Source organism: Cyprinus carpio, chromosome B5 (assembly GCF_018340385.1).
Source record: "Cyprinus carpio isolate SPL01 chromosome B5, ASM1834038v1, whole genome shotgun sequence".
Lineage (NCBI taxonomy): Eukaryota > Metazoa > Chordata > Actinopteri > Cypriniformes > Cyprinidae > Cyprinus > Cyprinus carpio.
In genome coordinates, this window is record NC_056601.1 from 28,647,930 (window position 1) to 28,672,748 (window position 24,819).

The 24,819-nt window shown below is 37.9% G+C and overlaps 1 protein-coding gene across 2 annotated transcripts in view; it reads left to right on the forward strand.

The window, feature by feature from the left end:
- Positions 1-9,003: 9,003 nt before the first annotated feature.
- LOC109095716 (pappalysin-1-like) overlaps positions 9,004-24,819 on the forward strand; it is a 115,382-nt gene continuing 99,566 nt past the window's right edge. For both annotated transcript variants that reach the window (XM_042723071.1, XM_042723072.1), the window contains exons 1-6: positions 9,004-10,126; positions 13,709-14,001; positions 14,826-15,595; positions 22,564-22,709; positions 23,258-23,551; positions 24,378-24,570. In XM_042723071.1, the coding sequence (XP_042579005.1) occupies positions 9,739-10,126; positions 13,709-14,001; positions 14,826-15,595; positions 22,564-22,709; positions 23,258-23,551; positions 24,378-24,570 (2,084 nt within the window). In that variant the 5' untranslated portion in view covers positions 9,004-9,738. The remainder of the gene's footprint in view (positions 10,127-13,708; positions 14,002-14,825; positions 15,596-22,563; positions 22,710-23,257; positions 23,552-24,377; positions 24,571-24,819) is intronic.

The following is a 24,819-nucleotide window of genomic DNA, read 5'->3' on the forward strand; positions in this document are numbered from 1 at the left end:
TTCTGTCTGTTTTCTTTTCATTCAATTATATATTATATATATATATATATATATATATATATATATAGATATATATATATATATATATATATATATATATAAACACTACTTGTCATAGTGAAAGTGACGTGACATACAGCCAAGTATGGTGACCCGTACTCAGAATTGGTGCTCTGCATTTAACCCATCCGAAGTGCACACACACAGGAGTGAACACACAAACACCGTGAACACACACCCGGAGCAGTGGGCAGCTATTTATGCTGCGGCGCCCGGGGAGCAGTTGGGGGTTCGGTGCCTTGCTCAATGGCACCTCAGCCATGGTATTGCTGGCCCGAGACTCGAACCCACAACCTTAGGGTTAGGAGTTAAACTCTCAAACCACTAGGCCACGACTTCCCCCTTGCATACTTGCATATTGCTCTTTTGTTGATTTTGATTGCTTCCATGGTCCTCATTTGTAAGTCGCTTTGAATAAAAGCAATGACATACAATGAATATTCAATGATATAATGACATAATTGCAATTTAAATAAATGAATGAATGAATTAATTAATGAAACTTACAGCTGTCCTTTGGATGGAATTCATTGCAGTCTTCAGAAAACTAGATGAAAATGAAAAAGGTGAAGACAAACTTCTTAAGCTCAAACTAGCCAGTCCTATCTACTTGCACAGATGATTTTTATCTTTTGTTTTAATTCTATTATCATGCTTTTGGGTAGTTTAATGATAGTGTTCTTGAGTTATAACATTATAAATCACATGTCTTAAAAACGTAACAATTACTGATTTCATTTAATTTCTAATGTAAGTCTATCAACACATATCTGGCTGAAGGTGAGATATTTCACAATATAACAGTATATCCTCTTTTAATGAGATTACATTTATGTTAAAATTAACATCCTGATGTGGGTGTTGATGGTGGTTTATAACTTATGGTTTATAAATTGCATATGTGCCTAAACTGAACATATGAATTGCTTTTAATTGCATCCAATTAGGGACTTTATTGCGTTAAACCTGTGGTGTCTGGGAATTTGTGTATTTTATAGGCTTTTCAGTGTCAAATTAACAGAAACGTTGAAACCGCTACATCAGACAGAGGTTAAAGAAAGTGTTCTCAGTGTGCTTCAGGTATTTTAATTACCGTCATTCAAAAATTGCATTATCACTTTGAATATTTTACTTTTAATGAGATACTGTTGTGGTTTACAGTTGTGTGATTATCAGTTTGGCCTACTCACCGTCTGTTACTGTACTGAGGTCGGCAGAACTGTTTAGCCAGAGGGTGATGTTGTAAACGTCTCAGCCTTGATAATTCATCAGTGCAGGGTTTTTATAGTAGCACATCACTGTAACTGCTTAACACAAACCAGCTAATGAGGCCTCTAACCACCTCCATATGGACTAGAAAAACCATGAGGAGAGACTGTTTTACATCACGCACTGCCTGAGACTAAAATTAAGCTTGTAATGCTTCATAACAGGATCCGAAATGATCATACGCTGAGGTGGATTTTATGACTGGATGAGGCAGCAGGGGTTGTGTGCCACTTAAGTTTTATATCAGTTTGAATTGAAAGGTAGCAAACAAAATGAAAAACTGTAATTCAAAATTCAAAAAGTAATTCAAAAATTCAAAATGAGACTAAATGAGAAATTATACAACTATTTTTTTTTAATTCAGGTATTTGTGTGTGTTTTTTATTTTTTTTTTATTTATGTATATATTTCATTAGAATTGAATACATGTGGTTATAGCATAATACATGTATATAGTATTACCGCCTGTATCTGCAGGACTCTAACTTATGGTAAAGCATATTTTTTGTTTTTTGTACATTTTGAAATAAATGAATAAAATAGATTATAGATCCATAAAGCATACTCAGATTGGTCAGCTGGTGCAGTGTGTTGTGATTCGCTAAACCGCCTAGTGTGTCTTCAGAAACGTCATGCCCCTCACCTCAGAATGCACTCCAATTGTATTGTAAACAATGGCGTCGTCAAAATTGCTTATCAATTTGAGTTTGACGACCAAGAGAATATTAGTGAAGAGGATCGCGCAGAACCTGTGCATGCACGGCTCTTACAATTTCAAAATGGTATATTTTCTGTTTGTTGTTGTCTCATACTTGTAAATGCTACTGCTTAGGTTAGCTTCTAATATACTGTTTTATCCTGATTAAAGCTTTAATACAGCAGAATGCATGATTACATTGTAGCATTTTTATAACAGTAAGTGTTTGCCAGCAATTATTGCTCGCTACCATGGCTACCGTGTGCTATGTTTAAAGTCACCATGAAATCAAAATTTTTGAAGTTTTTTGACCTTTAGTAAGAATATGTTAGCATTAATATTATCTATAAGCTAGTGTGCTCCAAAAAATGACTAAATTCACCTTTACAAGATATAAGCATTCAAAACTCTCACTTCCGCCAATACAGATCAGCGATTTTGATGACATCACACTGCACTTCAGCTTCTCATCAAACTTTCTGTGTCCAATAATGCTCTCTAGAATCCAAAGTGCCCACCACTTATGAAAATTAACCATGGTTTTATTGTAGTAAAAGTGTAGTAACCATGATTTTTTGGCATATTGATTACCATTTGTATATCCACAGTTTATGGTTAGTGTAGCAAAAGCATGGTTAATTTGTGGTTACCATGGTTAAACTATAGAAACCATAGTTTTTTGGTTAATTTTATAGTAAAACCATGGTTAATTTTTGCCCCCTACAGTATGAATAGACGCTGAGATCGGTCACTTGTTCAAAGGATTTGTATTTTCTGTACGGTGAATGGCACAGAGTGCACTATATGGGGGTAGGGAACGATTCAGGTTGTAAATATGCTTTACACTGAGGTAAAAGAAGTCTGGTTTCACGCTATGTCACACTAACCTACGCATCAAACACACATACAGTCTGCTCCGGTCCAAAAACATGATAGCACAAGGATCATATGTGCAAGTCGGCACAGACCACAAAACGTATCGGTCCCATTGAATTATACACAGAATGCTATATTTTATAGCAATATGGATGAGTTTGTGGCGGTCATACCCTATCAAATGTGGCTTTATTGAGCTTAACGACTCTAGCCCAAGCTGTGATATAAACAAATGCTATTGCCTATTTAAAAAGGGGGCGGGGCTGCTTGATATGTCCCACCCTGTCTTCCTCTTTCAGATAAATTGATGTCAACAGATTGAATAACGGTGTGTGTTTCAAGGCACCTAAGTGGACTTTTAACGCTTCCCATTAGAAATGTTAAAAGACAGAATCGTGATTCATATAGACCCTTTTAGGGCCAACGTCACAAATACGACACAACAATAACCTGAAAAAAAACAAAAACAAAACTTGACCAATCCAAACCAGCACAGCACAGAGTTGGCTACATAAGGAGTATAAAATATCATCTTCTTGTGATGTTGGGTGCCAGAATCGACCTAGTAGAGGCTCCAATATGAAATTTTAACACATACCTGCTGCCACTGCCAGACAAAAAACCGACGTCAAAAATGCACCCCTAGTTTTCTCTTCCTCTTCTCTAAAGCAATGCAACATGGCCTCACCGCCTCTGTTGCATGTTCCTGGTGGCGGAGTTTATGTAAATGTCTGGGTTTGTCTTCATCTAACCAGAAAACCCATAAAAAAAATAAAAAAAAATATTTCAGAACGATGAAACCCCAAGTGCTAAAATTCCACTTTTTTTCCCTACAAAATAAATCATCCCTGCAGCACTCTGTGTAAAGTAATGTCCATCTAGAAATGGTTTACTGAATCTCGTGTGAATTTACTTGACTGCTAGACCCAAATACTTGGTTGACCTCGCTAATGCTCTTGTGTCTGAATCTTTCCATGTATGTTCTCAGAGGAACGAAATCAATAGCAGTGAATAGGGAGGGTTTAATCCTTATGCATAAATATCACAAGAGCATTAGATTTCAGGCAGTGATGTTGGGTGATGAGGTCTGGCTCACTGAACCTATTCATCTCAAAGATGTTCAATGCGGGTTCTGGACAGTTACATTCTTTCACTTTTGCAATCTTTTTAATTCACTGTTTTGCTTTAAAAATATGTTTTACACTTTTTTTTTTTTTTAAGGGTTGAGAACCATTATGGGTGGCCAAGGTTAATTGTGGGTTTTAATGCAGAAATGGGGAAAAACAACTTAATACATTTCTAAAATCTTTTATTAAAGACCCCCCTGTGGTGAAAATCAAGTTTAATGCTGTTTATATGTCTGTCTGTTGTTTTTAATATGCTTAAAGACAAACCATTTTCTAATTCTGAGTATTTTCTCCTTAAAATTGCAGTGTTCCAAAGACACTGGGACACTGCAGTTTTAAGGAGAATGTATGTTTACAAGACGTCAATGTACTAAAAATGCAGCCTTTTTTACCCGTTGCAATTTTAAGATTTGTGAATAGACGACATTTTTAAAATGACAATTTTAAAATTTTCTAATTTATCTCATGATTTCATATGAAACTTTTAGTTGAAGTCACTGGTGTGACCTACTTTTTTGTTAGGAAATTGTAAAAAAAAAAAAAAAAACCTATAATACAAATAGATCCAATATTGCCACTTGCGTTTGTAAGTTGCTATGACTGAATGGAGGTGAGGTCTAATTAGCATATTCATGCATATTATGTGAATGCTACAAAGATAATTTTGCTGATGACAAATTTTACGTCACATACTATGACGTAAAATTATGACACAAGCAAATGCTTTAAATGTTTAGCAATTTCAACTTCTTACTCCAATCTTTACACCAGAAGGTTCTAGAAGAATAAATAATTAAAAAATTAAAAATAAATTTAAAAAAATTCTACTGGCAAGATATAGATTGTTAGCCTATAAATTGTGCATCTGTGTTGAATTTTCTTTCAAACTGAACATCATTTTCTTAATCTTTCTGTCATGGCAGTTCAATTTTAACATCCTGGGTGGCACATGGCAAATTCAGTCATTTAGACTCATGAATTGAAATATGTTTAAGACTTGTGAAACTCTAAAAAAGGCTTATCAGCCCCTCTTCATGTGAGGATCTTGGCTGGATTTGTAGATTACTTCACTCTCAGATGACGTTATGAGAGGAACAGCATGGAGTTTTGCATCACCCTTGTCTTGTTTTGGAGATTAGATTGACACCAACTGTTCTGCTTGTGACTTCAATTAAGCAGGAGTTGTTCAGTTCAGGACGTCAGGGTGAACAGTGGGATCTGAAAGCTTTGTCTAAATGACACCAGCAGTTTCATGTGTTACACCTCCTCTGTTGAGAACTTAGGTGCACATCCAGCTCAAGTTATATGTGTAGCGAGCTTAGGAAAAGAAAACTGTATACAAATATATCCTTTATTAATTTTTACCCATTGAAGAGTGGACAAAAAAAGACCTTGTATAAGTGTTGCAAAAATGAGTGATGCATTTGACTATTTATAAAATGGGAATGGGGATTTCTTGTCTATAAAAGAAAAAAAAGTGGAGTATGCACATATATTAATGCGCATTTATATAGAAAAAAAGACTTATTTAGTATAACAGAGAAAAATATGCAGTGAAGTTCGAAGTTTGTAAACAGAAGTTTGTTAAAAAAAATTATGATGGATTTACTTTGAAACCATTTTCACTCTGAAACTGAAGCAAATTTTCCAAAAATAAATAAAAAGACTGAGCTACAATTTTCTTGTAAAATGTACTTAAATGTACTTGCACATGCGTTATTGCTTACAATATGTAAATTATCAAATGGTTAAAGCATAAAACTATGTTTCTTACAGAGGAACATTGTTTTGTTGATTTATAATTAATTTGCACAGATTCTGCATGAATGAATCTGATGCTTTGAAGCCTACCATATATCCATGGTTATAATCTTATCAGCGAGATATTATGATAAAGGCAAACAGATGTTATATTGTAAGGTGATTCACATTATTGTCCATTATAATGATTGTATTATGTTATTTCTCTTTTGCTCTTTTTTCGTGGATCATTCTCCATATGGGGACAGTGCATTTAAAATGGGACTTTAGCTGCTCCAAAGTGACAGATTATTTTTGCAAATGCATTAATGGATTATACTTCAGTGTGTTTTTTCCTTTTCTACTCCAGGCGATCAGATATCAGCCTAGAGACTGACGTATGGAGGATTATCATGTTATTTTCTTTTGCACAACATGCCCTTTGTCTAAACGTTATCCACGTTATTAGCACAAATTACTCTTTCAGACTGAACTGGAATAAGTCGTGCAACTCTTTTTATTGTCAATGAAAAGATTAAGGTATTTTTCCCAAATCACTGTAAAAATAGAAACACATACTCACAAGAACTGGAACTGGACTGGAACTGGGTTATAAAGGATCTAAAGAATCGATCGATCAATCAATCAATCAATAAAAATTAAGTGACTTTTTCTTAAAACAAGAAAAAAAAATCTGTTAGTGGGTTAAGAAAAATTATCTTGTTTTTCTTTTGAATGGTTTATTTTTCTTGATGGATATATTTGTTTTTGTTTTAAGCATGAACTCACTTAATTTTGATACATTTTACATTTTTAACAAGCCTAAGTAATTGTGCTTATCTAGCAAATGTATCTTCATTTCAGAATGTTTAGATATTTGTACTGGAAAACAAGACAAGAAGTTTCAAAATTCATTTCATTTGTTCACTTTTCCTTCAGACATTCAGCTTTTAGTGATTGAATGATTGATTGATTTGTAATTGAATCTACATTCCATCTACTTCCATCCACTAAGTAATATATTAATCAGCCATTCTCCTTCCTTAAAATCAGTTGTAATTGTATAATCATAGAAAAAACAACAACAACAACAACAACAACAACAAAAAAAAAACAGCTCTATAAAAGGCAGCACATACAGCTATACTAATATAATGATTCAAGTCCAATTATTTGATTATATTTTGATAAGAACTGTCCCATTGATCTGTTTTTGTTTCAGTGTTGCTCACCACCGGATAATTTCCAATGAATGGGTGCCATCAGAATGAGAGATCAAACAGCTAATAGAAACATCACAAAAATCCACAAAGTAATCCACATGACTCCAGTCCTTCAGTTAATGGCTTGTAAAGCCTAAAGCTGCATGTTTGCAAGAATCACGTTTTCAACTACAAAATTTTGCTTCTGGTCAAAATATGAGTCCATAATAATAACTTCCTCTGGTTAAAAAGTCCATTCCTTGTTGTCCTTTCACATCAAAATCCACCCACATATTTGTTTAGAGCTGTTTTGGCTTGTAAACGGTGCTTTATCTGTGCATATTTCACTCCTGATTCAGAGCAGACCACCTTTTCACTGATGCTACATTTCTCAACATCTGATGAAGAAATAAACTCGTCTACCTTGGATGGGTTGAGCATGAGTAAAAGAAAGCAGAATAAAAGAAGCTAATACTTGTTGACTGTAGCACATACACATATATATTTGAAGAAATATTTTTACAACAAAAAATTAGAACAGAGTTCATTCAGTTCATAACATGCTCTGCTTGACTGAATTTGTTTTGTAATGCATGAACTTTAAGGAAAGCAATTATGAATTTTAATCCAAATTGTATAACATGTCGTGTGCTCAGTGACATGGAATTTACTGTATCTGAAGGTTTCCTCTAAACATAATTTGGCTGACCTGACCGCTATGACCCATGCCATTCTTCTGTTCTGTCTGGACAAAGGAAAAGAAAAAAGTGGTTTCACCACTGCAATGTGACAAAACTGAGACAAATATTTAACATTGGTTTGGCCCTGTTTAATGGTAGGTAGCAATTTTCTGCTGTCTGCGTGTTCGTTTACACCAAACAAACAGAGAACAAAAGCTCTTGTGGCATTCCACACCAGCTCTGTCTCCACGCTCCACACAGATGGTCTGCCATACAAAGGTGGACCACCTCAAAGAACTGAGGAAATAAACTCTCCAACAATTTCATGCAGAATAGCACAAATTCCTGGTCTTAGTGCTTCTCCATCCTGTTCTCGTCTGCATATTTTTTCCTCTTTTAGAGGAGTGCGTGCAAACTGACTGCCAGTCATTTGTACAGTGATTAAGCCACACTTTACAGTGTGTTTTACATGATAAAGTACTGCTGCGATATTCTAATGAAATGCATGTGCTACAAGGGTTAAGCTTGATATTGTTTTATTATATATATATATGATATATATATAAAAGAAAAAAAAAAAAAAATTTGTTATATATAGACCAAATAAAATATATTATCTTTGTATTATATATAAATTATATATATATGTATATATATATATATATATATATATATATATATATATGACACCAGTACATATATACATATATATACAAAAAAAAAAAAAAAAAGCCCAATTAGATATGAATGTGTGTGTGTGTTTGAAAGACCAAAACAAAATTTACTCCCAGTTATCTTTGTTTAGGTAGTATATTTTGTTTTTATCTGGGAAACAACACAGTGTAAACATTGATGTGTCTGTGTAAGTTTTTATATATATATTATATCCTCTCTCGATATATCCTATAACATATATATATATATATATATAAAGTTTATTTTGTGGCAACATTTTTTTGTTCCCCTTCAGACTTTAAGTACTTTGTTAAAAGTGGTTTTGCTTAAAACAAGGAAAAAAAGTAATTTGTCAGACTTAATTCAATATATATTATTTGAAAACAAGTATTATTATTTGTGCAGGTATAATAACATTGTCATGTAACTTGTGTTTCACGTGGTAACTGCTTTCATTCAACTCTTATTCTTATCACATATCGCATTTTACATTATTACATTATTTATTTATTTACAGAGCTGTAGTGTAAAATGCATATTAAATAAACAAACCACAAAGAAAACAAATATTACCAGTGTGACTTCGGGCACTTGAAATGAATGAAATGGTTTGAATTGTAGCCACTAGAGGGATACACGCGCGCGCGCGCGCACACACACATACACACACACGCCCCTTCCCAACTCTGTCCAACACTTGGAGGAGCATGTGTGGAAATGCTCCTGCCGTCAGTGCTTTACCTGTGACTTCAGCACAACACGAGAGGAGGATCGGAAGGAGAAAAACTCATGTAGGACTGAAACATGGGCTGGCCTGCTTCCATCACATTCTCACTCTTAAAAGACTGAAGGATCTCCAGCGGAGCTCACAGCATACATGAGGATCCGCGATGCTCTGGACACCTCCGAACCTCCTGCAGACCATCTCAATCACTTCAACTTCTAACGCCGAGACAACTTCAGCACAAACAGCCTCTGAATGTGCTCCATCCTCGCATATGACAGCCCGTCATGTTTGGACGTGTTCTGCATTCATGAATTGTTCTTAAACATTGTTTTGCGAGTAGAGAAAGAGAGAAGTACAGTGAGTGTGAATGAAGCTCTTTATTCCTTGATTACTGATCGAATCAATGAATTAAGCCGCGATCTCGTCAGAAGACTCACTTTAGCCTCCAGAAGAAGTAAAAAGAAAAACTCGTATACGGCTCGTATAGTGAAATAAAGTGTTTCATGGATTTGTGTATCTGGAACATTCGTCTTTGACAAACGATTGTGAAAGACGGGGAAAAGAAAAGAAAACAACAATAACAAGTGGAAGGACTTTGGAGAGAGCGCGTCCGTGCGCATTTCTCTGGGATATTATCATACCCATCCGCTTCCTCATCATTATTATCACTCTTGTGTTGAATAAAATGAAAGTTTGGACTTTTCTCCAGTGTCTCGCCATCCTGCTCGTCCTGTGTGTGGGATCAGATTGCGGGACGGTCCTGAGAAAGACCCGATCCAAACGCGAGCTGGTGAAGATCAGAGAAGCCAAAGCGGTCTTCCAGGGGGCTTGTGCCACCCGGCTGCCTCGGGGCAAGCGCTCCCTGCCGGCGCTGGACCGCCGGCTCCCCCGCCAGCGCCGACGCTCCTCTCCGGCGGAGGATGCAAGCTCCCCTCGGGGAAAAGCCGTTTATTTTACGGGCAGAGGGGACCAACTGAGACTGAAGCCCGGCGTGGACATACCAAAGGGCAATTTCACTCTCCAGATGTGGGTCAAAGCGGAGGGTGGGCAGCGTTCTCCTACCGTTATAGCTGGTAGGAACAGATTTATGCGTTTTACTTGAGTTTATGTGAGATGAATGTTGGTGGAAGAGTAATGCATGTGAGTGATGAGGCATGACCAGGTGGCTTTAGCAGTGTTAGGATAGTGTACAACTTCCTCGTACCTCTTACAGGTCAATCAGTTCCAATGTCGAATGATTAAGTAATCACGTACGTCAGCTCGGAGACTCCACACGTTCTCTCTCACACAGACACACGCACACACGCGCTCTTTAATTCATTTCTGATATTAGCGTTTGGGCTGATGTGAGAGGAAAATTATGACTTAATTGATCTAAATGTAGTCTATCCAAAAGCTTGCTGTTTAAGCTCTGAGCTCAAGAGAGCAAGCGGGACAGGACTTTCCCCTTCCCGCGTCTTTGCGCGTCTTGTGAGACACCCGGTGGAGAAGTACTACCCTCGAATCCCCGAAAGACCCCAAATCCCACCACCTCCATTTAGCTCGGAGGAAAACACAGGAGAAAAGTGAAGCTGTTCTGAGCTTTGCAGACGTCTGAACTGTGGCTACACACCTTACCAAATCGCATCGCATTGCAATTACGTTCTCCTCCAGTACCTGCAGACACCAGAAAACACAAATCTGAGTTTGCAAACGCCACCGCAGTCCTGTAGAGGTTTTTTTTTTTTCAGTGAGTAAGCATTACAACATCGTTTTCGATTCCGCTTTCTGCCGACAGAGAGCGTAAAAGACACGACATGTTGGTCTTTTTTGAAAGTCATGGGCAAAAAAAAAAAAAAAAAAAAAAAAAAAAAAAAAAAAAAAGAAAAAAGCTGGCTGCAAGAAGTGTATTTCTCTACGCAGTCACGCACGACTAGAATTCACTACTGATGCGGCAGTGGGCATCACTGATTTACGCGTGGCATCTGAGTGCAGTGCGCCCCCCTCCAGTAACCCAACACACTGAGATGACATCATCTCTTTCAGGCTTGCAGTGGGTTTGCACTGGACCAAATCCCTGACCAGCATTACGGAGATTAACAGTATAAAATCTCCCATACACGCACGCATTGGATCCATAAATGTATGCATCATGATGCTGTATATGGATATAATCAATATTTTATACAGTGGGCCCCAGAAATCTGATATCACATCCAATAATCCTTTTATGTATATGATGAATTAAAGTTAGGGAAAAAGTTACGGCATGATCACTGCAAGAAAACAAATCTGTAGAAAGACAGATAATGTCCTAGGAGAAAATATGCAATGCATAATCCAAACTATGGGTAAAACAGCAGTAAAAATCAATATGGAGAATTCCTTCATATTGACACAGTACCGTGTCTTCTATTTTTGCAGACCTTTCTTTGAGATTCTGCACTAATTTCACTATTTTTACAAATCACTTATAAAATGGGCAGATTTATGGCATCAGCCATGTGAGATTCTATGTACAAAAAGCCAGTTTCCTTGCTTCTGCCCAATAAAACAAGAAAAAGTGATTGAAGTGACTCTGGCTTATCCAGACATGCTTAATCTTTTAAATCTAATTCATTCCTCTAAGAATGAAGACATAAGTCAGTTGTTTTGAGAGAAGCCACTACTTATTTTCAGCAGTCACTGTTCTTGTTGTTGTTTGTGCACAGCGTTAGCCTTAATGTCGAGACTTAATGTTGTTTTTGTGTTGTTTTGTTTTTTGAGCTATGTCATTTTTTTCATTCCATTATGCAGAAGATTTAAGAGCGAGGAATGAAGGACTATTTTAAGACATTTGATGAAGGAAAAACAAAAAGCTTATCAATGTCCTAATGTCAGTAAATTCAGCACCTTGAACAGCGCTGAGTTTGTGTCTGCAGTATGTAAGATAGATTTGGATGAGTGCTTTATAGACCATCAATATTATTTATCATAATGACTTGGCAGCTGAAGAAGAAACTGAGATGGACATAATTAGACGGCAAATTAGACATCTTTTTTTTAGACTGTTTAGACTAATTTTTAGCTTTGGAAACAGTACAGGAAAACCACACTGTCTTGATTTCAACAAAACCTTATGTTGACTTGAATCAGATGATTAAGACTGTCCATTTGGTATAAGAGTGTGTTCAACGCGTTAGATTGATGAGAGTGCAAGAAAAAACTGCTTAGTTGACACTGATCTTCCATGATGATGAGATACAAATTGACTTACACAGCAGATCTGATCCGAGATACAGAATGCAAGCTTGACTGGTTAGGTGACATCCAAGAAAGGGCATTTAGGTTTCATGATGCTTAAATCATTAAAGCATACTAAAGTGTCCTGTGTTAATTTGTAAACTTGGGTAAAGTATTTTTCCCCCTCCAAATTCCCCAACCTGAGAGAATGTATATAAATTCTCCTATAGATTTAAAGCTGCAGCTACCAAACATTTGCATTTGCATTAAATTTAACTAGAAACTGTCTAGTAAACTCCCAGCAACATCCTACACAATTTTGTCTCTAGGTTACGTATTAACCCTAGTTCCCGAGGGAACGAGACGCTGCGTCGAGCGCTTTGGGGAACGCAAAGCGCTCGACGCAGCGTTCGTTCCTGAAGAGGAACGTCTCTAGGTTACTATGTAACCCTAGTTCCTCGAGGGTTGCATTAAAAAAAACTATAAAAAACCCACAAAAACACCATAAACAACCTAAACAATTTAATTAAAAAACTACATTTGCATTTGCATTAAATTTAACTAGAAACTGTCTAGTAAACTCCCAGCAACATCCTACACAATTTTATTTATTTATTTACAGCAAAATTTCTACATCAAAATACTGTAATTGTAAAAGAAAATAAGTTGCTTCAATAAGGTTGTATTCTGGAAGAACAAGGTGTATTAGGAAAGTGAACATTAAAAATCACGATTCCACTAACTATATCTAAAACATCTTAAATCTACATTGTTAGTGGACAAGCTGCTGACACACCATAGCCATAATTAATGTTCAGGGTCATTCACTGCTTCCTCTTATCTCTCCCCTCCTATTATTACAGTTATAGTATAGTTTTGTCTATGAAGCAATATATTTTCACTGATATTGCCAGATAAAATATAGTTTTTTTTTAAGTTTTTTTTTATTTAGCAGTACCGTTTACTGTAAAATGCCAGTACTGCTGATGGTGGAATACTCCTAAGCCCTTGTCCTTGTTTTATTTCATATTTGTGGTGAGATGAATGTTATTTTTTGAGAACTTAAGAACTTGACCAACAATTTATTCAGAATACAAAACTAAGAATTGTGACAAAACAACCTATATTTAGATAAAAAGTGAAGTCTGGGCATTACAAAAATACAATAAAAATAAAATTAATAAAGTGAGTAATCATAAATGAATGAAGTGTTCTAGCATACCACTCCTAATATTTGTTAAATAAATAAACAAATAAATAAATAAGACTTCTTGTTGGGTGCATGCATGTAGGCTACCTAGGGTGCTTTGTTTAATGGCACCTATATGCAGGTTCATGTCATTTCCATACATCCTTTCCCTTCCTCCTCTACTCTGTTATTTCCTGAAATGTTGAAGTAGTGAAGTACAGCTGACTTTCCCTCCTGACACATTTGTTCTAATTTTTTTACACAGGTCTCTTCGACAAATGCTTCTATGCCTCCAGTGATCGTGGATGGCTGTTGGGAATTAAATCTGTGAGTGAGCAGGGAAACCGTGACCCACGTTTCTTCTTCTCCCTTAAAACGGATCGAGCACACAAAGTTACGTCCATTCATTCAAATGCCCGCTACTTGCCCAACCACTGGGCCCATGTAGCTGTGACTTACAATGGCCTCTATATGAAGTTATACGTCAATGGTGCTCAGACAGCTGTTAGCAGGGAACAGTCAGGTGATGTCTTCAGCCCCCTTACTAAAAAGTGTAAGGTAAGTTTAATTATTTAGCATTTCAGAGTTTAACTTTTGACAATATTTTGTCAAATTATACATTTTTTTTATTATTATTATTACAGTGTATTATTATTAGTATTATTATCATTATTAGTAGTAGTAGTTAAAGGTGAAGTGTGTAATTTCTGTGCTTCTAGGTCAGGGTTGGCCAAACTCTGTTCTGGAGGGCCACTGTCCTGCAAAGTTTAGCTCCAACTTACCTCAGCACACCTACCTGGAAATTTTTAGTGTGCCAAGTAAGACCTTTATTAGCTGGTTCAGTTGTTTCAATTGGGGTTGGAGCTAAACACCTCAGGACAGTGGCCCTCCAGGAGCAGGATTGGACACCCCTGTTAGGAAATTAAATGTTTTTTCTGTGCCGCTAAAAATGTTAATGCTCTATCACATTCATAAAAAATTGAACCACCAACACTAAACATAATCTATAGTGTTGTCAAAGCAAACATGAGATAAAAATGCATTCACAGAAGTAGCCGTGCCATTTTATCTTATGTACTTCTACAAGTTTTGGACTCCTTTTTATTGTGACTCTTGTTTTACGGGACACATATATGAGCACGCCGCATCGCATTAGTTGAACCAATGATGATATGTAGAGCTGGTTGGGAGATTCAAATTAATTTAATTTTTCAAGGGTTTTATCAAGGGTTTACTTACAGAGCTATCTACATTTAGTTCTGTAAAGTATCTTATCAGAAAAAACACTCTTCACCTTTTAAAAGATTCCAGTTCTTACATAATGCATGCACTATATGCAAATAAAAACAGATACATGTAATGATTTGGTCTGATTTAAACTCGTGCTGATGGTGGGTGGAAATGCCTTGAATCATAACTACAGAGGCTCTGTGGAGCGTGTTGGTTTGTGGCGACAGGCTCTCTCTCAGAGGCAGATCATGAGGGACATGCATGGACACGAGGATCCTGAGGACCTGGTTGACCTGGTGATCCGCGAAACATTTGAACACCCAGCACGTAAATGGCTGGCTGTGAAGGACGGCAGCTTCCCAATACCAGATAAGGGTCCACGTGCAGGGTTGGGGTCTTTGGACACTACCCTGGAGCCTCCAGCTTGCGGACAGACGGTGTGTGATAACACAGATGTGGCGCGCAACTATAATCAATTCTGGAGCTTCCGCCGCCCCAAAACAGTACGGTATCGTGTTGTGAATGTGTTTGACGACTCTCAGTGCAAACCCACAGTCACAGATCAACAGATTCACCTACAACATCAGCATCTGAATGAAGCCTTTAACATGTACAACATTACCTGGGAGTTGACTGTGCACAATGTGAGCAATTCCTCTTTGTATAACCGTCTGGTACTCGCCAACTGTGATATTAGCAAGGTGGGTGATGAGGACTGTGACCCTGAATGCAACCACACTCTGACTGGATTTGATGCTGGTTACTGCAAACCCAGGACACGATGTCCTGAACATAAACAGGGGAATGGCGTCTGTGATCCAGAGTGCAACTGTGAGAACTATGGTTATGATAATGGAGATTGCTGCAACCCTAGCATCACCGATGTGACCAAGACTTGCTTCAATCCAGCTTCTCATTTAAGGTAAGAGTTTAAGATCAAGGAGTATAAATACCCAATGGTACCCAGACTGCATGCATGAATATTTCTGTCAAAAAGATTTAATGTGTTGGGGACAACAATTAAGAGCACAGAGTCAGGAGCTGAGACCTTTCTGTGTGGCATATGCTTCTTGTGTTTTTGAGGATTTGCTTTTGCTGCTCCAGTTTCCCCCACAATCCAAAGACACGTAGTATAAGTGAACTGAAGACACTAAATTGTCCGTAGGTGTGAGTATGAATGTCTGTGTGTTAGCCCTTTAATGGATTGGCCATCTACAGCCTAAGAATATATTGGACAGGTGCTTTAGAAAAAATGAATGGATAAAATATTAAAAAGGGAAATAAAGTGCCAATGGTTAAAGGAGGTGTTGTGTCCTTCTGTCCCTAAGAAGTTGGGGTGGGCAGTATGACCAAAATCTTAAACCTCATCAGTTTTATGTGTCATTTAAGCATGGCAGTGTTATACTTTACCAAATAGTAGTTAGGTTTGTCACTAAACCGAACTGTTATAAATTGAACAAAACCTTATATATTTCGTAATTCCTTATATGTGTGTGTGTGTGTGTGTGTGTGTGTGTTTGTGTATACATAATGCGTTTTTGTTTACATAATGTGTGTGTGTGTGTGTGTGCTGTGTATATTTATTATGTATATATAAATACACACATATTTGTGTATATATTTAAGAAAAATATTTTATGTTTATACATTTAATATATATATATATATATATATATATATATACAAAAATATAAAAAAAAATATATTAATATAAATACATAAAAAAAAAAACATATAAATATATAAAAAAAATAAACAGTTTGTGGGTCTATTTATATATACACAATAAATATACACAGTACACACATGTATTATGTACTTATTTTAACTTAACTTATTTTGGATGTGATGAATCGCGATGAATCGTTTGACAGCACCTCATAGTATAATATATATATATATATATATATATATATATATATATATATAAATATATATATATATAAAAAATACACACACATACACGTGGGAAATAATTCGCCTTTGCATTCTTATCTTTAGTACATAACCATAAAAAAAAATAAACCATTGGCAGTTTATTAAGTGTCCACTCCGGCTCCAGGATGGCCACTTTTTTACTGTCACAATCATTTCAGGAATGCCTAAAGAAGACAAAGATAAATTCCAAAACACAGAGTTTAATAAAGATTTACACATAAATCCACAGCAGGTACAGAAACACAGTATCCAAAGACAATACTTCACAATGAACACAGGAAAAGGTTTAAACTTAAATGCACTGACAAATGAGGCAAATTAATGATACACAGCTGAACAGAATGAACTAATGTCATTAGTAACCCTGACAAACTGAAGATAAGTGGAAAAAGAACCATGAAGCAACCATGAAACTAATGAAAACAAACTAAAAGTCCATGAAACAGAAACATATTGATGACATTACGCCCCCCTGGGAATGGTGTGTCCTGCAGAAGATCTGAGGAGGGAGGGTGGGGGCTTTGGAGGAGGGTGTGGAGCAGGAGAAAGGCCGGTACTGTGAGAAGGAAATGACAGAAGGAACCAGGGTGGAGATGATGAAGGGAGGAGCCAAGGCAGAAGGAGGAGCCAGGTGTGGACCCAGAGCAGAGCAAGGATGACAGCCTAGTTGATGGAGGAAGGAACCATGGTGGAGGTAAAGCTAACAACACCAGGGGGCTGACTGATGGAGATAAAGCCATTTGAGGAGCCCAGGGCAGAGACGGAGAACAGAAGAGCCAGGGTGACACCGTGGGTCTGAAGGGCCAAGGCAGAGTCGACAGCTCATGCAACTGAGGCTAGGACCCGGAAGACTGTGGCAAAGCCAGAATGGCTGAGGTTCAAGGGGGAGCCGGAGTTAAGGAGGAGCTAGAAGGAGCCAGAGAGATGGAGGGACAAGGCGAAGCTAAAGGAGTGGAATCCTGTAGCAATGGAGGGTCAACGACTGACCAAGGTGGAGCCAGAGGGATGAGGGAGCCCAGTGGAGCCAGTGGTATGGTGAGCCACAGTGGATATGAGGGAGCTAGGAGCCAAGGCAGATTCGATGAGTCAAAGGGCTGAGGTGGAATCCAGGACTTGGAGGCAGGAGGCGGAGACATGGGATCCTCATGCGAAGGTGGAGCCGGAGACTGAAAGACTCAAGGTGAGACAAAGCACCAGGATGGCGCTGACTGAGGGTGAGCTGAGGGATTTGCAGGAACCAGCGGAGACAGGGCTGAAGAACTGGCAGATATGTGAAGGGGATGCAGGAGAAGGAGGCTTGGAAGGAACACAAGAGGTTCAGGTGATTCAGGGCTGGACAGAACTAATGTGATGACAGATGATTCAGGGCTGGACGGAAGTAGCAAGAGGTTGATTCGGCGGGCTCTTGGTCAGGAGTGTGGCTGGAGAAGTCCTCCACTGGAATGATGGTAAAAGTCAATCTACAGTTCATCAGCACCCACTCCATAAATGTGGCAAAGCTTCCCCAAGGACCTTCCCCGGACAGCTTGCCATTAGTCAAGGTGTTGAGTCTGACATTGTAGAAAGTACAGAGGCAGCTGTCCAGGTAGTGAGTCTAGTATGCCAGGTTTTCGGTGCCTCCGAAGGCAGCATTTTAGAGCTTTTGGAAGCAGCTAAAGATACATGACCAAACAGAGAGTTTAATAAAGATACATAAATCCACAGGAGATTAGCTGGTTCAGGTGTGTTTAATTATGGCTAGAGCTGAACTCTGGATGATGGTCCCAGAGGAGGAGGATTGGAAAATCCTGGTATACTGCAAAATGTGCAAACATTGTGTCCTGAGTAGAATTTTGATTTCAGATTGATAAACACTGCTTCCTCTTGGTGTGGATTTATGTAGCTAAACATTTCTTCCAAAACTCCTGATCTATCTCCACAGTTCAGTAACGTTAAAGGTTTATCAAAAGAGGGAGGCTGAATAGCATGTATAGATAGTGGCCATGTCTCTCTAGGTCAGGAGTAGTCTCGCATAGCCAGAACTTCAGACTGACGGCTGAAGGTCTGGAATCCATGGCAGCTTTCATTGGCCAAGGCCCGCCCATGAGGCTGTTTGACTGACATGTCAAACAGCCAATCACAGTTATTTCGTTCATCTTCACGTTTGGGGGTGTGGAAGTGTTGCAACAATAACAGACCAATGTGTAAAACTCTCAGACGCATTTTAAAGAATCTATGCTGCAAACTTTAAATATTTCACATACTTTTGAAAACACAGCTTTTAGTTGATCCTGATAAGCGCTCGTCGTCATGGATGTAAACACTACGGCTTTCTTCTTTCATGAGGGGATTTGGCAGCACAACATCTTTGTTTCCAGGCAGAACCTTTAAAGAATGTGACACACATGTCTCCTGGAAATCCTATATAATTCACCGTATCTTCGACACTCCTGAAGTGTTTCCACTTTTGGGTTCCATATGCATCAGACGTTTAGCCAACGGTCTTTGGGCGTGGCGTCTGAGGCTGAGACTAGGTCAGGAGTAGCATCCCTGCTCTTGTAGGGCTGCCACATTGCTGAGTTTAGCTCCAACCCTAATTAAACACCCCTGAATATGTTAATCAAGGTCTTCAGGATTACTCTGATACAACATCCACGTGTAGGAGCAGGCATGGAAATAAAGTGTGCAGTAAAGTGTAGCCCCTAGAGAAGCAGGGCTGGCTACTCCTGCTTCAGGCCAGTGCTTCTCAAACCTGTCCTGGAGACCCCCACCCCTACACATTTTGGATGTCACCCTTAACTGCCACACCCAATTCAAGTCTTGCAGTCTCCAATAATGAGCTGATGAGTGGAATCAAGTGTACTAGTTGAGTGAGACATCCAAAATGTGCAGTGGATGGAGGTCTCCAGGACAGATTTGAGAAGGACTGCTATAGGTAATCTGGTAAGGCAACTGTGGATCATTACTGAGCCTCCCACGACTCTTCAGTTATTGCAGTGGGAACTTCTCTTCTGGCTTTTCATAAGCACTTCAAGACAAATCTAATCAAAAACAACTAACCATCCAAAGCAGGGATCCTCAAATCTGGACCTCAAGATCCACTTTCCTGCAGAGTTTAGCTCTAACCCTAATCAAACACACCTGAGCATGCTAATCATTGCCAATCAATGTCTTTGGAATCATTAGAAAATCACAGGCAGGTGACTTTGATCAGGGTTGGAGCTAAACTATGCAGCGCATTGGACCTCCAGGGCAAGATTTGAGGAAGGTGGCTCTAGGGCAACTGTTACCGCCTGCTGTGTGGCAATTTGCTTAAAGTTTTAAACACCAGTATTTATTGCCAAAAAATGAAAAGAGTAAACGGAAATTGGATTTCTAAGTCTGAATACCTGTGGCCACTGGATAGAAAGCACAACATGTTTACAATTTCACCAATGAATAAGGTCTGGTTTAACTTTTGGACTATATGAAATGTAGCTATGTTTATTTGTTTCACAAAAATAGGTATAGACCCAAGTACACACGTACTGTAGTAATCCCAAATTATGAGATTTGTTTTATGAGGGATTTATTGCTTTAAGTAGTACTTTTTTGGTGGCTTTTGTTTTAGTTGGATGGACTGCTAAGTAAAAACCAACATTTCAAGGAGGCTTATTTGATTCTTGTTTAGATTGGTCACCAAGCAACAATTTTGTTTTCAAAATGTATTCATAAACGTTTGTTTACAGAAGTGCACGAAGGTTCATGAGAAAAGTTTAAACATTTCCATGTCGAGAGAAAAAAGTGAATGAATTGATAAGTGAAAACAACCTTGTTATGTCTTTGTTTTGATCTGTATGATTCATCCCAGTATTCCAGTATTGTCCTTGAATTTCTTCTGCATGCCTTAATTGAGCTTCTCTTTCAAAGGAAAGCAATGTTTTCTATTAGCCATTTTGAACGCTTTCCAGGCCGCAGAATCACATCCAATAGTATTCTTAAAGCTCTTCAAATGACTCTGTGTGCGGGCTATGAGGTGACATCAGTCACGAAAAACATGCAGGTGGTTTTTCCCAAATATTATCCCATCGCAATCATCAAGAGACTGTTTATCACTGGATATCCAATCCAGTAACAGAAATCAGCAGTTGGCTAAACCAGAGATTTCAATGGAAATATTGCAACTGATGGATGAAAGATAGTTTAGAAAGATTAAAGTGAGAACAGAAGAAGAATTATTAGATAAGCACCCCAAGTGGTTGTTTATTTTGTTTTGATTATGGAACGTCTAGTGAGACACACTGATGGCTGCACCACAAACATTCATCAACATTCCTTCTTAATTGTGGAATTCTGGATGAACACTGTGCTACATGCGTGGCACAGCAATGGCTGTGTGGTGGGACGTTTATTTTTGTAGACCCGGTGCCTGTTACCACTTTGCTTGTTTGGAAATCTAGCTAACAGGAGACGTTGGGTTGGAGTCTCTGAAAAATGTGAATGATGTCAACTTATGTTGTCTTACATGTTTTAGGCACGTGTTGTAAGTTATTTCTACATACCTTTTGAAGATTGTATACAGTGCCACATTGTTTTTGCAAGCAAACAGCCCATTTGTAAGGAGAGATTTGTGTTTTTACCTTCATAAGATCACTGATCAGATTTGATGGCGTATACATTGGACACACTTTTGGTTAACCCATAAGCCAAAAGTTAAATGCTTGTGTGAATCCACACCATGTACATATACTTGTATACATTAATTCATGCCTTGCTTTGGATGCCTGCCCATTTTGGGCATTTTGCTGATGTGCAATAAGAAAAATGTCTGTCATGGCTTTAGTCCAGAGAATAGTCACAGGTGTAAGTCCATACTATATTATCATCTGCCTCTGTTGCGATGTCCATGCTTTTCCCTTGGCTCTTGTGTGTGTTGGGTTAATTGATGAATGGGGTTTCCTGATCTGCCACATGGGTCACCTCAGGGAGGTCCTTCATAAGGTGCTTTACAGTTGTGTGAACTCTAAGTGCCAGTGGAGCCCATAAACATAATGGCCGTTAAGGGTTTTGCCCTAATAGGGTGTTCTGGTATCAAATGGGCTCTTAGCACGTCGAGTTGAAGGAGCTACACGCTCATAAACGCACCTGTCTTTGGAAAGACACTTACATTTGCACACCTGCTTTGGTCTCCTAGCTTGCTGTTAAAAAACGTTAATGCGGACCAGATTGGGGAAATAGGGAACATGGTTGTAATGGATTCTTGAGAGTGATGTTAACAATTGCTAGACAGCTTCTCTGTTGGCACAGTAGAGAGAGTGCAAATGAAAGATCAAAACTCAATACCGATTGCTCTTGCATGCACATAATTTGCAATGCAGCGATAATTATGGTGATAATTTCAGCTTTTAAGGTGAAGGGTCAAGAGACAAGATTTGCATTATCTAAAACAGGACTTTAAGTCTTGAGGATCATTAAGGATCTCAAGTCAGTGTCTGTACGGTAGTCAAAGCACAGAATTGCACAAACAGGAATCGTTATTGTGTTAATCACTCTCATAGCGACCACTTGTCAGTATGCTACATACATAAGAACAGGCAGACACTGACATTAATCTCTTTAATGTAGCATCTCATATCATTCCAAAGAAATAGCTATCCTGTTTTATCCTCCGTAGGACAAGTTTTCCAGCAACTTTGCACTGGGGGGAATTTAGATTCATTGGTGTGTCATAATGAGTGTCAAATAAGGCTGACAAGTAAATGAGGCCCACCAATGCTGGACTCTGTAACCTTGTTGGCAGAACTCCATCATGTAACATGATGTTTGAGCTTCGGGTGACATGAGTTATCAGAGTACTTATTATGCAAGTACATATTTACTTTCCACAGAATATATGAAAAAATGTACAGTAACTTAAAACACACAAGTATTTGTTCTGTTTACATTATAGACACTGTGCTCATATTCACCATGTGTCCCCATCTCTGGCTCCAGGGCCTATCTGGATGTGAAAGAGGTAAAAGAGATCCTAAAACTGGACGGTTCCACGCACCTCAATATCTTCTTCGCCAATTCCTCAGATGAAGACCTTGCTGGAGTCGCTACCTGGCCATGGGACAAGGAGGCACTCACACATCTAGGTAGAGAAAATACTGGATAAATGCAGTGAAGGCAAAGTGTCTGAACTGAGTTCTAGCATATATCTAAGTCTTACTCTGTACCTTAACCTTCTTTCAGTGGTTCCTATTCTCAAGACCCCTGCTTATTTTCTTAGTGGAAGCATAACTGATACGATGACATGAAATGTACGAAATTAAACAAAATTACAATACATTTCCGTTGCATGTACTATGCAAGACAGTGTTTTTTTTTTTGGCTGATTACAATTGCTTGAGCAAGAGTTGTACTTGTTCTTAAAAGTATTGAATTAGAACAAGAAGAATTAGAATTTTTTTTTTTCTTTTTTTTTTTTTAGTATTCAATGAAGTCTGATCGGTACCAGATGGCAGTGAAAAATTGCATGTGGTTAACAGTTTAGCTTTCATTCCACTAATTCTAATTAAAAAATAAAAGAGCTTGGGAAGCAATACCCTTCTTTTTCTTAAACAAGTGATAAGAAACAATCCTGAATATTTAAGAACAAGCACATTAGGGCTTTCACTGTGTACTTTTCTTCGCTTCTTCTTAGGTGGCATAGTTCTGAATCCATCTTTCTACGGTACATTTGGCCACACTCATACCATGATCCACGAGATTGGTCACAGTCTGGGACTGTACCATGTGTTTAGGGGCATCTCGGAGATCGAATCCTGCAACGATGCATGTTTAGAGACCGAGCCTTCGCTGGAAACTGGAGATCTGTGTGCCGACACCAATCCCACACCGAAATACAAGTACTGCAGAGACCCTGAGCCTGGCAACGAAACATGTGGCAACCGCAATTTTGTTCACACACCCTTCAATAATTACATGAGTTATGCAGGTAAAAACATATCTATGGAAACTCTCCTACTTAATCTTGATTGGAGAAAACAGTAACACTTTATTTTCGGGACCAGTACTCACTATTAACTAGTTGCTTATTACCATGCATATTAATGACATATTGGCTAGTTATAAGTGCTTATTAATATTTTATTTTGCATGTCCATATTTTGGATCCCTTAATCCTATATGCCACTCCTAAACGTAATAACTACCATTCTAACTATTAATAGGCAGCAAATTAGGAGTTTTTAGTAGTTAATTAATAGTGAGAATGGTTCCAAAAACTAAAGTGTGACTGAAAAGACATTAAATAAATCATATATGCTTAGATGTTTCTTGGTTTTCTTAACACATAGCTAGCCTCATTTTATCTCATATTGGCTCTTTGCTAATTAAGGGTCTGTATAAAAATTAGTAGTTTATTGTTAAACAGTGAAATTTGAAATGGTTTTTCACTCTTTTTTTTTTTTTTTTTTTTTTTTTTTTTAGATAATAACCATTCTCAAATTATAATTGATATTTATGATTATGATAGACTTTCATTTTTTTAAATTACGGAACACTTGGAAATTTGAATACCTTTTCAACGTTACTCAAACTTTTAATTTATTTATTTATTATTATTATTATTATTATTATTATTATTATTTGCAGTAGCTGTTACAAATGTCACCTCAAATTACCAACTGTCAAAAATTAAAACCATTAATTGATTTTTATATTGGTCTTTGACCTTTTTAACAGGAATGCCTTTTCATGTGCTATATCGATCTATCAGAAACTAGGCCAAATAACTGTACTTTCACTCAATTTTTCCGCAGATGACGACTGCACTGATTCCTTTACACTTAACCAGGTAGCTCGCATGCACTGCTACTTGGACCTCATCTACCAGACCTGGCAACCCGACTACCGGCCCCCTCCAGTCCCCATGTCACCCCAAGTGGTAGAACAGGGAAAAGACTCCATTACTGTGGAGTGGTTTCCACCCATCTCTGGCCACTTCTATGACAGGTGAACTCAGGTTGCAATGGAATAGCACGTACCCTGGGGACTATTTTTACTAATATATGTGGTAAAATACACATCAGCATTTGGACAGATGCAATCTGATTTATGAAATGTCATGGAATATAAATGGGGATGCACTGTAGGCAGAGGGGAGACATGTCTAAGCGTTTTCTGTTTAGTAAATATTGAAAGAGGAGAAGTCAGAGATATTTTGTAGTCATTTTTTTTTTTTTAAATACAGTGAGAGGATAG